A 15,584-nucleotide genomic window follows, 5' to 3' on the forward strand; every position below is an offset into this window, starting at 1 on the left:
TGAGGGGAAAAGGGATCAATATGCCAATGATATATATTGATATTATTGTCAAGGCCTTTTCAAAGGTAATGAGAGGGAGTTCTCCCCTTTTTCCATTACATTGTCATTGTTAAATAGATAAGAGTTGAAGGTGTCTGGAGTTCTTAAGGAAGATATGTTGGGTATTATAGAGTTGAGGTGAGGCTTGCATAATCAAATGGTGTTGAGGTGCTCAGTACGTAGAATTTGGAACTGTATTATATGTCTAAAAAGTCTAAAAAATTTATTTTTTTATGGGGGACAGGCTGACCATTAGTCTTAGTTGAGTTCAGGATTAATTTGGTATGTGTCATTGTGTAAAAATTTTTTAAACATGAGTGATAATGTACTCTTTGCTTTCAGATGCGTATGGCACCTCTTGGTTTAGACAACCTAGTATTAGTCAGTGATGAAGCACGACAGGTGGCCTTTGAAACGGCACGGCGTGGTGGTGGTGGTGTTGATAGTAAGCAGGTATGACTTGTTTTTTGATACTGTCTTTTAGAATTGGTTTATTTTATTGTTGATTATTTATTATATATTTGCTGCCACCTAAAATACAGTACTCGACAAAACTTTAGTCCGCCCTCACTCAACTCAAAACATGTCAACATAACTAAACTTCAAATAGGCTAATAACAACACAATTCTAAGTCTAAATTACCTTTATTAGTATTCACTAATATTTAGTAGGACAACCCTTACGTTTTAATCACCTCCTTCAGTCATTTTGGTACAGACAAGGCCAAATTATGAAGCATTTCCTTGGTATGTTGTTCCAAGATGCGAGGATTTCTGCCTCCAGCTTTGGAACAGTCTTATCTTTGTCTTTAGATCCCTCTTCACGATCTCCCATAAGATTTCTATTGGGCTAATGTCAGGGCTATTACCAGGCCAATCATTGATGAAGGGTCAATTGCCACTGAGTGACAGATTTAGGCGTGTGAGCCCTGGCGCCATCCTGCTGAAAACATGTGGCACCCGTATCCTCGAATGCATCAGGCAAAATGTCACACATCAGCTCCAAATAATTATACTGGTTAACTTTTCATTCTTTTTAAAGACATGAAGCTTGGCTACACCATGACCAGTAAAAGCTCCCCAAACCATGAGAGAATCAGGTGTTTGACAGTCCCTTCGAGGTACCTAGGTCAAGAGGGTCGCCTCGGAGAGTAAAAACATTACGGCCTCTATTACAAGTGACTGTAAAAGTCGATTCATCTGACCAAAGCAGGCTTAGCCATTGAGACTCATCCCAAACGCTGTACTTGAGCAAATTTGACTCTTTATCCCTCTGTAACTTGGTCAAAATTGGCTTCTTCCGTGGACGGTGGCTTGTGTATCCAAGTTCATTGATACTGCGATTGTGGTCCAAACTGAAACATCACCAAGCAGTTGTGGGTTGGATTCCTTCAATTTCCTTGATGTCATTGGAATAACCTCTAATTGCTTTAAAAATAGTCATTCTTGATTGAAGTCTTCTTAGGCCTCCCAGAGCGTTTTACTTTGCACGGTATATCGCCCCTTCCACCCTGGTGAAACTTGGCAACCCAGCGTTTAACAGATTTTCGCTCACACCCACCTGACGATTTCCTTCGCTTTAAGACCTGATTCCTTTAATGCACATATCTGTGCCATGATCTGTTCATTCAGATCCTTAAATTTCCCCATAGTAAGGTCACAGGGTCCCAGGATGTGACCGGGGTGAAACAAAACTCGACGGAGCATGGAGCAAAAATCACGTTGGCACCTAGATCGCCAGCCAAAACCTTACTTGTCTGCTTTCTTTTAGCGAGTCATAAGCTCCTCCCCCTTAGCTACTCTCAGTAAGCGGCCTAATGATTTGACAGAATTTTTCTTGCACTTTTGGTTCCTTCAAATTTGGCCATATATTTGGCCACTCAATTATGGCCGGACTAAAGTTTTGTCGAGTACTGTATTTTAAAAAAGCTAAGTCTCCTAGACAATTATATGGTAAAGGTCTCTATTAAGGATCCTCAGGACTAAATAATATACAAGAGATTTTTCATTTGTGAAATGTAATACCAGATGAAATTGTGAAGTTAGGAAAGTTGAACATCCAGTTGTGAGAGATGAACAGGTCTTGAATAGAGGTGGACCTTTTCTTTTACCTTGGAAGGACACTGAACTGTGAAACTGGATATGATTAGCAAGAAAGAGAGAGGCTGCAACATGGATTAAATGGAGAGAAAACCAGACTAGTGTAAATAAAAATGTCCCATTAGCAGATTGAGAATAAAGATTGGATATATTGAACAAATATTACCCTATGCAACAGGAACATTGACACTGACAAGTAGAATGGTAGAGATTTTAAAAACGTGAGACAGTTTGTTTAGAGTGGCTGGAAGAAGACCTAGACTTGAGAGGAGTTCAGGTAGAAAGATCACATTACAGAAGATATTATGGAGAACTCATTTCATGTTAACCTCATATTGGGAAAAGCTGACATGAAAAGATTTCATTACGATGATGAAAGGTCAGTGTTCAGGTTAGCATATGGGATGAGCAACTGGTTTCAGTGATGTGTTGCTTGTAAATAGAAATAATGATACAGGTCACAATCCTTTATCCGAAATCCTTGGCACCAGATGTGTTTCAGTTTTGGGAATTTTCGGATTTCGGAACTGTGGGGTTAGGAGCATAATCAAACATTATTACTGCAGCAAAAACATTTTTTTTCTCTTTTTTCATGGTTTTTCATTATAATTATTTATTCATTATTGTTTATTGTTATTTATATTAATTAATATACTGTTTGATGAATAATTTAAGATCATCAGTAATAAAATAGTGGGATAATTAAGACTTTATGTTCTTTAACACATTATTTTCAACGGAAACATTCAGTAAAACACAAAAATATACATAACTGTAACTCAACTTGTGAATTTTAATGATAAGTAAGACTGTAAAATACATTTCATCATATCGATCATGGAGAGGGTTGTTCTTTATTATCACTAACATTATCTTCAGTTTGCAGTTGTACATTTCATCACTATGACAGTGTGTGTGGGATTTTTCATACCACTGTATTGAAGTTAAAATAGTTAAATTCTTGTTTTCATGAAGAAATAATTATATAAAGCAAATTATTGAGTAATTTTTGCCATCAGCAGTCAAGTAATCACAATCGTGGCAACGCTCAAACTTAGTGCCGTCAAGACACATATCTATTAATAGAACAGAGCAGAGGGCTGTCATTGGCTAACAGATCTCTATGGCAACCAGCCAGCCAATCAGGTTTTACCTATATTCTGTCTGAGAAAGAACATTTTGCTCACATGAAGCTGCTGATGATGTATGTGTGTGTTTTGAATACAGTACGTAGTTTTTAATAGTGTATGTATTTTACTGATTACGTGAGGAATAGAATGAATTCCTTCTCATTACTTTGCAAAATTTTTGGTTCAGAGATTCTTCCACAAATAGAATATATATATTTTTTATTTTGCTTCAGATTTACTAATGCTGTATTGGTAGACCTTTAAAACAAAATTCATCTCTTTAATCCCTTGAGGAATGTTAATCCATTTCTGTTTACCTGCTGGTCACTTTATAGGCCATGTGACTGACAACAAATTTTTTTTTATCTTTTTTTTGTCTATTAAAGATACACTACCTACACTGCACATATTTTAAAACACTATGAACACACACACACACACACACACACACACTGTGCACATGTGTGCTAATACCTATTGGTTAAAGAGACTCAGATTAGCATATTTTTTCCTGAGAGAGAGAGAGAGAGAGAGAGAGAGAGAGAGAGAGAGAGAGAGAGAGAGAGAGAGAGAGAGAGAGAGAGAGAGAGAGGAATGCTAATCCATTTGTCTCGCTGCTGATCAGACCCTCTGTAGTCCACACGACTGACAAAAACAAAATTTATGTTTGTTTTTTTGTCTTCCAAAGATGTACGAGATATTTGGATTTTTTTTTTTTTTTTTTTTATTAATCTTGGGGTTTTCTAAGGTCAATTCTTTGGATTTAGTAAGAAAAATAATTTGAGTAGCAGTACACACCCAGATGACTCAGGTAAGCTGTAAACTTACCAAACTACCAACCTTATGAATTGACACTCTACTCTCCACAAAATGTTTTTGGTTTTTAGAGTTTTTCGGTTTTTAGAATTTCGGATAAAGGATTGTGTACCTGTACATAACGAGAGGGAAGAAAAATGAGACTGATTTTCACATGATTGCCTCACAGCTTTGAAGTATAGTGTAAGTTATTCTGCTGGGTCTTTGTCACTTATTGGGAGGCCAGACCTCAAAACTGTTTACTGTATTAAGTTGAGGTGCTACTTTAACATGAAAGGAAACAGTGCATGCTAAAAAATACAAGTAGTAAAACCCCACTTACAGATGATACCACTAGAGTAGTGGTATCATCAAACTAGAGTAGTGGTTGCTTACTACAGCTTATTCACTGAATTAGATAAAAATGGAGAAAAGAGAAAACAAGTGTAAAGTTAATTATTATAATATAAATTGTAAATGTCTGTGTTACATATTAAATATTGTTTAAACATTGAAGCAACTTTACTGATACTAGAGCCATGAAAACAAAACATCAAGAATGCAGAATGTCTGATTTCCCATTAGGAAGATTACATAAAAAAAATATTTAATACAGTAACATACATAATATATGAGATAAAATATAGTAACTTGTCTCAGAAAGTGAAGGGTCTATCAGTTATTAGTAATTATTACTAACAGTATATTGATGTTGAGTATTTTGATGTTAAAATTACTGAGCTTTTTGTTATTGTTTATATGTCGTGCATTAGCATTCGGTTCAGTGTGATATGATTGTAATACACAAAAAGACATTTTGCCACAATAGGAATTTGACTGGTGTATAGGAGGGAAAGTATTCTGTATTGATATAAATAATGTAATTTATTTTTAACTTCCAGAGACGGTTACCAAGCTGTTTAGTAACACGGGTAAAGTTTATTTGAAATTGAAATTTTCCCTACTTTGTCCTCAAATGATGAATGGGATTGTTAATTTTATTCCAGCTTACCCTCGTACTCCCTGTTAACCCTGGAGTGAAACAAAATTTTAAATAGGTTCAGTCTATATAAGAACAAGGAAAAAGATTGTTTCATCACTAACATACTAACTATATTACTATATTGTTGTTGAGTACCTAAAAGCAAAAAACCTGTTGTAGCCATTTTGTTTTTTCCCCCAGTGATGTATTCCATTGATATAACTGTTAAAGTTCATGAAATATTATATGAACTCAATACAGAAATTTAGTTTGGTTTTTGATCTCCATACTGCTAAAGAAAGGTAAACAGTGTTGTGTTGTGAAGTTTTTTAAATTGGTGAAATTTGTTAAATGATGCAGCGTATGATTATTGATAATTACTCGGTCATTTTTAGTTCCTCACATTTTCATTGTTGCTACAGAATTATTCTAGATATGGGCTTTTCTGCATAAAATAATCATTTGGCTATTAAGTTTACAGGGAAGTTGAACTCATGGTTGTTGTACTCACATGTCTTAGATACATAGTCTCTTGGGAGTTAGCAGTTTGTGATGCCATTTAAAAATGAAAAATTCTGTGTATTCTTTGGACAATTATAAATTATTAGTTAAAACGGGTTTCCTATAAATGCAGAATTCCTTGGATGTTTTTCAAACCCTTCACCTACTTCTCATTTAGCTCTTCAATCATCATAGCATGAATGACTAGATGTAGTGATACCCAACAAAGCATATTTTGAGCCTTTTGAACTTGTGACGTGTTCCCTTTCTATTTTTTAATAAAATGAAAATAAGAATTTTTTTTAAGAGTATTGGTCACTGTGTTTAGTCAGCATACGTAATCATGTTGCTGTGGTATCTAGAATGTGAAGTTTCATATAATAAACTCTTAATTGGATTGGCTAGGTCTTGTTGTTGAACTTTGTCAGTATTAGGCGTCAGATATCATATACCTATTCTTTCTTCACAGGAAGGTGGACCTGATGGCAAGGGTGTCAAGGAGCGTAAGTGGAAAGTTGGTGAAATTGAATTTGAGGCCCTAATGAGGTCCCTTGATAACTCTGTAAGTTTTGCAATATTTTGTTATTGAAATTGAAAATTGAAGTGAATAATTATTTTGAATCATTGTGAAACAGTTGCTTTTGTAGGTCCTCATATGAGGACATATGTTGAATTCTGTGTGATTTTGGATGACTAATAAAATAGTAGATGTGATTGAGCAATGAGGGTCAGAGTTATTGTATTGAAACACATTGCATATATGTAAACAGCTCTTCTGTCATATATCAAACTCTTATCAGCATTACTGTAACACAACTATTATAAAAAGAGCAAGGGTTTTGAATTATTTGATCTGGGAAGTATTTTGGAGCAAAGCAGCCTTATTTTGTTAACAAAAGTTAGTAAAGGATTTTTTGTGGATGAAGAATTAGTGTGTTACATATTTTCATTTACAGGGCTTAAGAACGGGCTTCATTTACCGCCGGCCACTGGTCAAACAGGAAACTTCAAGACTTCAGAGTGATGTTGCACTCCCTCCCACTGCTTCTAACTACACACATCTGTTTGATGAAGATGATATAACGAGAAGGTTAGCAGAAAACTTATAAGTTTTGTGTACTTTTAAATTCTGCAAGTTTGTTTCAAGAGTAGTAATTGTTTCAAGAATATAGTAGTGACTTTTCAGGAAAGTTATGTGAATAATTATTGTAATATTTTCATGTAGTAAAACATTGAACAGTAGTATAGCTGTAGGTTGTGTAAAGCCAGTAAGAAGTATTTAAAAGTTTTATTTGTCCTTTGCAGCCCTCTTAAGCGCATACTTGATGGCCGTAAGACACAAGACAAGACTCGATGGCTGAACTCGCCTAATGTGTATCAGAAAGTGGAGGTCTTGGAAACTGGAACACCAGATCCAAAGAAAATCACCAAGGTAGAAATCATTACAATGGAAAACAAGTAGGACCAGAAAAGGAAGCTTTTAGTCGCGTGCCTAGGGAGCTGTTTCTGGACCACTCGTTGGTATTTGGGATTAGGCTCTTACGTTGCTCGCACTGGATTAGATTGATTGAATTGGCTACTCTGTATGATTCCATGTCGCATCACTTGCTTAGGAGCAAACTTTCCAGTTTATATCCATATCAGTGATATAATTGTTCAGTATATGTTGTAGGTATATTTGCACAGATAATGTGGGATTTAGCTCAATTTATGCAGTTTCTTATTACATTGAAACAGTTTTTAGTATGACTTTGATGGCTATGTTGAATATGACATCACATTTCAGAACTGGAAATATTTTTCAGTGCGGGAATAATGTCCATGAAAGATGTCATCTTTTGTAAAATGTAATTTTTTACCATCCATGGCAAGTCAGATGTTATTGAAATTTGTGCCTTACTGGCATGAAGGGTGATATGACATGGAAGACTTTAAAGCTTAAGCAGATATTTAGACAGACAGATAGCTTGAAAAGCATTGAGACACGTGTCTTTTATAATTTTTGAAGGTACATTAGCTATTTAACAATAGTCAAAAGACCTCGGATAAAAAGACAAAGTGGTAAACCTGGTCATGTTTGCAATATATCAGTTTTATTGAGGCACAACTAATTCTTTTAAGATATTCTTCTAAGATTTTCTTCTTAATTTGTAAATTCTTAATAGGCTTGATACCAGTTTTTGTAGAAGCATAGTTAGATTATGCTCACTTTGCTTCAAAGAACACTGAAAAGTTTTAATTGCTAGTATTTTGAATGGGTTAAGATTTATTGGAATTGTTTGTGGAGGGACTTCTTGAATGTGAAGGAAGATAGTAAAATGCAATAGGAAATCACACCATAAGAAAGGTAAATATTGCAGGATATTTTTAAAAGTATAGGTGTAAAGTATTCAAGTGGGAAAAAGTTTGTGTAGCATTTTAGACAACTTAAAGAAAAGTTGTGGTACTGCTGAAAGGCATTCAAGTAAATGGATATTTGAATGACGTACAGTGTAAGAAAAGATGGATGACAGTATGTAATTTCAGTTTCAGTTCCTCTTTACTAATCAGCAATACTCAGTACACTCCCTTGTTCTTTTCTCAGTTATGCGTTGGAAGACATTTTTGTGTTAAGTGAATATATGGAGCTGCATAGTGTAGTATATGAACATTTTGTACCATTTTTTTTACGTTTGCTCATTTTTGCTATATACGTGGCCAGGTGATATTGTATAACTGATAACAACAGCCAAAGACACTATAATGTAGTATTTGCAAGTTTTCAATAAGTGGTAGGTATGTAGGAGTTCATAGATATCTAAGGAAACTGTGTTAGTCATATCATATGTGGCATTAATTATATTATGGTTACTCTATTCAGAAATAAATTGCATCCTATTCAGAAAGCTTTATTATAATTCTAACCAGTTTTGCACCTATGAGTAGTACATTAAGTGTGTACTCCATGCTCAGTTTGCTCAGAGATTATATATGTTGCTTTTATTGATTAATGAAGCATTTAGTCCTATTGCCAAAGCTCACTTATATGTAATTTTTACATATGTTGAAAAAAGGCTGTTTTTTTAACTATTAACTATAAAGAATTTTTTCCTTTTTACTCTAGAAAGGTTAATTGGCTAAGGACCTGAATATATTAGTAAATTATATCTGTGCTTTTATTGCTGGAATATGGTAGTACATATACGTCGCATATTTCCTAGAAAAATCTACAATTAAACTTTTAACAAGATTACTCACAAATCTGTTCATTATGCATTATGAACTTCATAACTTGTGAGGCGTTAGTTGTGTGCTGCACTTGCTGTGCTGTCTGTTAAATATGGATGCATATTGTTTCTGTCATTTATTATGGTATAGTCTATTGGTAATATTGTGAGGAATTATAGCAGCATTAAACTCTTGCTTAGGATGGGGTTGGTAATACAGTAATCTGCTTTCAAATGCTCGTATGTCAGTGGTAAGCGTAGCTTTGTATTTTAATATTATTTGACTTCTAGGCATATTCAAGTTGAACAGACTGCTTATTTGATATATATATTTTTTCAGTGAACTGGAAATTAACTTTTGAGTCCAGTTTTATACATTGTTGAAAAGCCGTCGGTTGTAACTAATGTAGTTGCAGAGTAATGGTGTTGTTTATTAGAAACTTGTTATTGATGGGAGTAATGAGTCTTTCCATGTGCATGCATTGATTTGTTATAACTTGGATAAATGATGTACCATTTACTTTTAGTTTAGACCTCGTAGCAACCAAAAATTATTGGAGCACATCTTTTTAATGAATTTCCTTCTTTAGCTAAGACTATACAAGTAGTTTAAGAATAAAGTTGTAATGATATAGTATTTCCTTTTTATATTTTAGTAAAAATATTTCCAGTGATCTATCAAAGAAATTGCTCTATGAAATTGTTATATTTTTCTATTCTATTTTTGGTTGTTTGATAATTTTTGTAATATCTCTTCATTTGTGGTTCTTGATTGTCAGAAAATAGGCTGTAGTCTTACTCATACAGCTTAATTTTTGTCACAATGTTTTTTAAACTTTTACCTTTTAAGTAATCCTTTGTTTTTGACCTGTCATGAATTTAATGAAAATAGGAGTACGTATCATTGAGCATAATAAAGCTGTTATGCCCATACTCAATTATTGTCACTATTTTGACATGTGTGTTAAACATATGATATTGGCTTCTAATAAAAGAAATATCACATATATCCAGAGCTTTCATTCTTCTTTAGAAACCAGCTAAGGTGATTCTTCATTTAATGCTTGGTCTTTATTCTCATGGTGGTTAATGCTCAGTTGACTTGAATATGAGCTCAAGTTTGTTCAAAATAATTTGACAAGGTTCACCTTAGCTGGTTCTTTTGTGCCTGTTTCTGGTAAATGGAGATGATTGCCTGCTAGCCAAGTGTCTAGCATCCTTTCACGCAAAACCAAGCACAAAGGGCCTCGCATTATGTGAAGTTTCAGAGCAGAATCTTAGTGGCATTGCTACTTTTTTTGTTCTCAGTTGTCTAGAGCCCTGTTGTACACATACAGTTGACCAGAATTTACAGTAGTTATGTATGATTTATTATTAGGAAACAGGCACAATGCATTTGCACTTAATACAGGAGCCCTAGAGTCAGCTTAGGATGATAGTAATTTGTTATAACCATGCAGTTCATTTTTGGATATGCGAGGCCAAGCCCTAATGTGCTTTGTTTTGTTGCTTCTACAGTGGGTTGCTGACCAGTCTCCCACACATTCAACCTCAACACCCGTCAAATTGGAATCAGCACTTCAGTTTGTTCCTAGTAATACCGATCCTAAGGAATTCAAGACTGTTCAAAAATTGGTAAGTTTTCCTGTACAGTATTTGTTTATATATATATATATATATATAGTTATTTGTATGTACTGTTTCCATTGAGTAGGGCAAATTTAATTTTTTTTTATTCTTAGGTGTATCATATTTTGGTTTTTATTGATCACCTTTTGTGTCAGTTTATTTAGTTTATTTTGGTTGTAAGACTTTCAGTGCACTGTACTATCCTTCCTATTAAATATTTTTGAAAGGGACTGAATTGTAAAATGAATCTTCAGTTGTGGTATATGCACTATCCTATTCTTAGAATATTAATGTACAGGCACAAGGATATTGAATTTTTGGTGATTTTATGGAAAAGATATCCAGCAAAATATTTTTAACATCAAAGTTTCCACTAGTACAGATCTCATATTTATGTGTTCAAGAATTTATTTTTGTGGATTTGGGGACTTTTATAGGTTCATCAAGAGCAGTGAGATATTGGGAATAATATCTGCATTCTTAACCCTTAAGGGATGGGCTAAATATATAATAAGCACACCCCCAGACCAGGCAAACTTTCAGGTTGGCCAATTTAAGAAAAAAACACATCAATGGAAAGAGGAAGATATGCAAATGTACATGGTGTAAGAAAAAATGAAAAAAAATTTGTCCCTACCTTCCACCGGAAGTTGAAAGTGACTTGACAACCCTGTGTGGGCCCTCTTTTACAAGACCCTCCTAAAAATATATTAATTTTACCATGTTATGCATGTTTTTTCTAATTATTTTATTTTATTTTACTTTAAAAAATTATAATTACAGCTCACACAGTATCATAACAGATAAGAACTAAAATCACTAACAAATTCTGAGTATATTTGTTGTAAAATATTCACGAGATTTACTGAGATGGGGAGTTGCGGTAACTTTTTGTGAGGTATACATGTTTTTTCTAATATTTCTTTGCACTTTTCTTTGAAAAATTACAGTTATAGCTGACATACTATCATAAAAGATAAGAACTAAAAATAGCAGCAGTCCCAGGTATATTTATGAGCAAATAAATAAAAAGATGTCCAGGAGCAGCAGAACCAGTACATTGCCCCCTGAAGTCTCTAGGAATGCTGAGCGATGTGTCTCCCTAGCTGAGCTAAATAGTTGCCATAAGTCATTATGGCCCATTGAAGTGCTATGAACATTTTTACCACTAAATACATCCAAACAGAATGGCATGTAATATTAATACTCATATGAGGATTCCCGTCCATTAAAGGTTAAATGTTATTACTGTGCACCATTTTTAAGCCAGCTAACTTTTCTCACTGTTTCATTAGATTTTTGCAAGATTTTACCCTATAGTATATATATCCTCTTTCCCTTTACTTTTGTTAATATAGTATATTAGCCATTTTTATTTTGAACATTGTTAGCAATTACAGTACAGTCACGGAGGTCTTTATAGACCTAAATAGCATAAAAGGCTTGTCTGGGTGTTATCAATAACCTGGAAGTGGACATTTTACAGAAAGGGCACAGTTCTTACATGGTAAAAGTGTATGGTATTGTTTTACGGATAGGTCCTCTGTGATTCTGTATATATAATCAAGTAGCCCATAAGTGATCAACAAATGGCAGAGGTACATCCTTACAATTGGAGGCCAGGGCTTCCAAGGTTAATTTAATTTTTTTTTTTTGCAAATTGATGATTCTCCTTTGTTTCCTAGGAACATATGGGAATTTGATTCTCCTGTGTTTCCTAGGAACATATGGTAAGTAAAAGATTCAGTTACTGCACTAAATTGGGAACACCTAAAACCATTTTCTGGAAAAAGTGAGGCTAGAGAGCAATTATGGTGCTAGACTTAAATTTAAATTGTTTAGCACACACATGTCATTTATAATTAGTGCCTTTTTTTAGTTGGAATCTGTGGCATATTGACAAAGGGAACAGTAGTTTCGCTAGTAATTTTTTGCATGGACCATAAGATTCCTGGGTCCCCTTCAGCCAACTGCCTCACTCTTAAGTGTTTTAGCCCAAGTATTCATAGCTCATTGAAATCCTCGGACCTCCTTCACTGATTGATTTCCAGTATTGCTTTATTCATTTCATCATTGAGTCATATAAGGCCTTCATTTCATTTACTTCCTCCTTTCGCCCACACATTGCCCTTCATGCCATAAAAGAATGTGATGAAACTCCCAGATTCCTAGGATGGATGATTAATATAAGTGTGCTAACTTGTTCTAACTAGTCGTGAGTAGTAGGCAAGCTAGTTCATTTGTGAAAGTTTCTGTATGATTTTTAATTTTTCTCTAAATATATATGTATTGTGATTAATAATCTAGTTCAGTGTTTTTGAAAGTTAATCCTTTAATTTTTCTGCTTATCCCATTTTTGTAGGTATGTTGCTTAGGTGTTGACAAGTCTGTTTGTTTGGTTTTTTGGAGCATTGGTGGGTTTTCCCCATTACAGTGTAGGAAATTGCTTTATGTAGAGGTTTATTTTTCTATGTGTAGTAGTGTCATAATTCTTCTGATTTGAGTATCTGATCATTCCAACTACTTCCGTTGTATTTGTATTTTGCCTTTTCAGTTTACGATTTACCATTCTTGTAAATTATTTTAATTTTTAAACCCAGTATGCATAAATGCTGTACTTAATATATTTGTAATTTACTGTATGCTAGAATAACTTTCAACTAAATTATATTAAAAAAATTTTTTATTTATGTAATTTGTACTGGTGTTTGTTGCTTCCTCTTCCTTCTGCTACATTCTACCTTTAGATGCAGCAAAAAAGATGCAATTGTTTGTCTAGAAGGTCTTGTGATGTGTGTATGTTAAGTTTTGACCAACTGGAGTAGTTGCTGGGGACAACTTCGTTCCCATTAGTTCAAATGGAAGTGGTCATCTCTCCAGTGGAGTTTAATAATACCAAGAGTGCCACAGTGTTTGTTGACCAGTCTTCAGCTTTGGTCTCTCCCTAACAACATAACCTTCACTGCCATTAATGATTTAGGAGCTTTTTTTATCAGATGATGCACTGGCTGGGCTGTTGGGTTTGTTCCCAGTTCTATCCAATGCTACTTCTGTCTGTGCAATTGCAGCAGCACCAGCTGTCTCAACTGTTTCTTTTTTGACTGATGCTCTTGCCCAATGCCACTAATGCTTCTGCTACTTTAGCTCCGGCAGCTGTCTCAACTGTTGCTCCTGTGGCTGATGCTCCTTTCTTGAAGGAGGAGGAATATAGCAATTAGCTCAAGCAGTACCTGTTTGCCTTGCTTCTAGGCTAGTTGTTAGGGTCTTCAGCACTTGAAGACAGAGCCTGTGCTCCCACTTTTTTATGCTTCTTAGCCTAGACAGGATGAATCTCTTACAGCTCCAATAAATAAGATTAGAAACCCCAAGAGAGTCAAGAGAATACAATCCCCCTCACTGGGAATGAGAGAAGTGTCTGTGACCTCAGGCAGACAGGCGCCCCCCACACACGATACCGAAGTTCAGGAAGTTGAACACACCATCCAAAAGAACCAGGTTTGGGAAAGATTTTCAGACATCTGTGATGACAGCATTTTGGATGCACTTGTGGCACAGCAATACAAAGCCGCCTAAAGCAAGGAAATGGAATGGATGTGCAGGATCGATCCTCAGCTTGAGGAGGCTGCAGACAGGGGGTTAGTGCCATCAGTGTACCTCATGCAGTGCACTGTAGGCATTACTTAGGGTCTGCAGCATCCCTTTGGCCCCTAGCTGCAACCCTTTCATTCCTTTAACTGTACTTCCATTCATATTTTCTTTCTTCCATCTTACTTTCCACCCTCTCCTAACAATTGTTTCATAGTGCAACTGCAAGGTTTTCCTCCCGTTACACCTTTCAAACCTTCTTACTGTCAGTTTCCCTGTCAACGATGAATGACCTCATAAGTCCCAGTGCTTGGCCTTTGGCCTAAATTCTATAGTCTATTATGTAGCAGAAAGCATGGCAAATCTGGATGTAGAGTAAGGAATGAAGAGTTAAGTCTGATTAAACATGGTTTGTAAAGGCAAATTGTCATTTAGCAATGCATTAATAGTGGAATACAGAGTTAGGATGGAAGACAGCAGCAGTGTAGTGAATTGTAAGATAATTCTTAGTGAGGTACGTGTGAAACAACATAAGTTGCTAGTGATAGATATTAAGATGAGAAGCAAAAACCCAAGGGGAGGTTGAAGAAATCAAGAATTGGTATCTCAAGAGGTATATAAGAGAAAGACTGCAAGTTAGAAATAAGAGAAGAGGGAATGGGTAGAGTAGAAAACTTCTGCAAGGTGAAGAGGAAGCATTTGGATGAAAAAGTGACTAAGGAGGGTCAAAAGGGGAAGAAAAGTTTTGGTGAAACAGAGAGGTACAAAATTCAGTTAGATGTAAGTCTAGGTCTTTCAAGGACTGGAAGGATAGATGGGCAAAATGCTGATGAATAATATAAAGAAGAGGAGAGTTAAACTAAGAAGGTAATTGCCTTAGCAGTTGTAAGAGATACGGAGTAGTTGAATAGGTTAGGAACAAAAGGATATTTACAGAATGTCAAACTCGAGGAAAGAGCGAAAGACAATATGTGGATCAGTCAGGTGTCATAAGAGTCTATAAAAACAAAATACTTCAAGATAAGGATGATGGCATGAAACAAAGCTGGATAATTTTAAGCATTAAACAAAATGAAATAAGGGATTTGGGGGAGGTTGGAGTGGCCAATGAAGAAGATACAATCCATAGAAGTATGAAAGCTATATGTAAAATGAAGCATGGCAAAGCACCAGGTCATCAGTAGTGCAAATTGAAAAGGTAAAGGTGCGTGGATAGAAGGGAAGAATGGACATTGGAGCTGTTAAGGGCAATTTTGGAAGAAGCAATGCCAAATGACTGGGAAGAAAGACACTTAATAGGAAAAGAGGCTGGAAGATACCGTAATCGGAAGTTTTATTGTGCATTTATAAACCTAGACTCGCGTGGTGCGCTGTAGGGCATTGCTTAAGGTTCTATGCAGCGTCCCTTCGGCCCCTAGCTGCAACCTCTTTCATTCCTTTTACTGTACCTTTATTCACATTGTCTTTCTTCCATATGACATATGACTTCCCACCCTCTCTAACAATTGTTTCATAGTGCAACTGCAAGGTTTTCTTCCTGTTACACCTTTCAAACCTTCTGTCAATTTCTCTTTCAGCACTGAATGACCTCATAGGTCTCAGTGCTTGTCCTTTAGC

General features: G+C 35.3%; 1 protein-coding gene across 50 annotated transcripts in view; it reads left to right on the forward strand.

Moving 5' to 3' along the window:
* hts (adducin 1-like protein hts) overlaps positions 1–15,584 on the forward strand; it is a 186,229-nt gene that overhangs the window by 129,957 nt on the left and 40,688 nt on the right. For 32 of the 50 annotated variants that reach the window (XM_067083876.1, XM_067083875.1, XM_067083871.1 and 29 more), the window contains 5 exons: positions 382–492; positions 6,017–6,109; positions 6,504–6,637; positions 6,853–6,979; positions 10,272–10,388. In XM_067083876.1, coding sequence (XP_066939977.1) covers positions 382–492; positions 6,017–6,109; positions 6,504–6,637; positions 6,853–6,979; positions 10,272–10,388 — 582 coding nt within the window. Of the gene's footprint in view, positions 1–381; positions 493–4,966; positions 4,997–6,016; positions 6,110–6,503; positions 6,638–6,852; positions 6,980–10,271; positions 10,389–15,584 lie in introns of all 50 variants that reach the window. The other 18 variants (XM_067083858.1, XM_067083851.1, XM_067083862.1 and 15 more) reach the window with 1 other exon arrangement.

The sequence above is a fragment of the Macrobrachium rosenbergii genome, chromosome 41 (assembly GCF_040412425.1).
Source record: "Macrobrachium rosenbergii isolate ZJJX-2024 chromosome 41, ASM4041242v1, whole genome shotgun sequence".
Lineage (NCBI taxonomy): Eukaryota > Metazoa > Arthropoda > Malacostraca > Decapoda > Palaemonidae > Macrobrachium > Macrobrachium rosenbergii.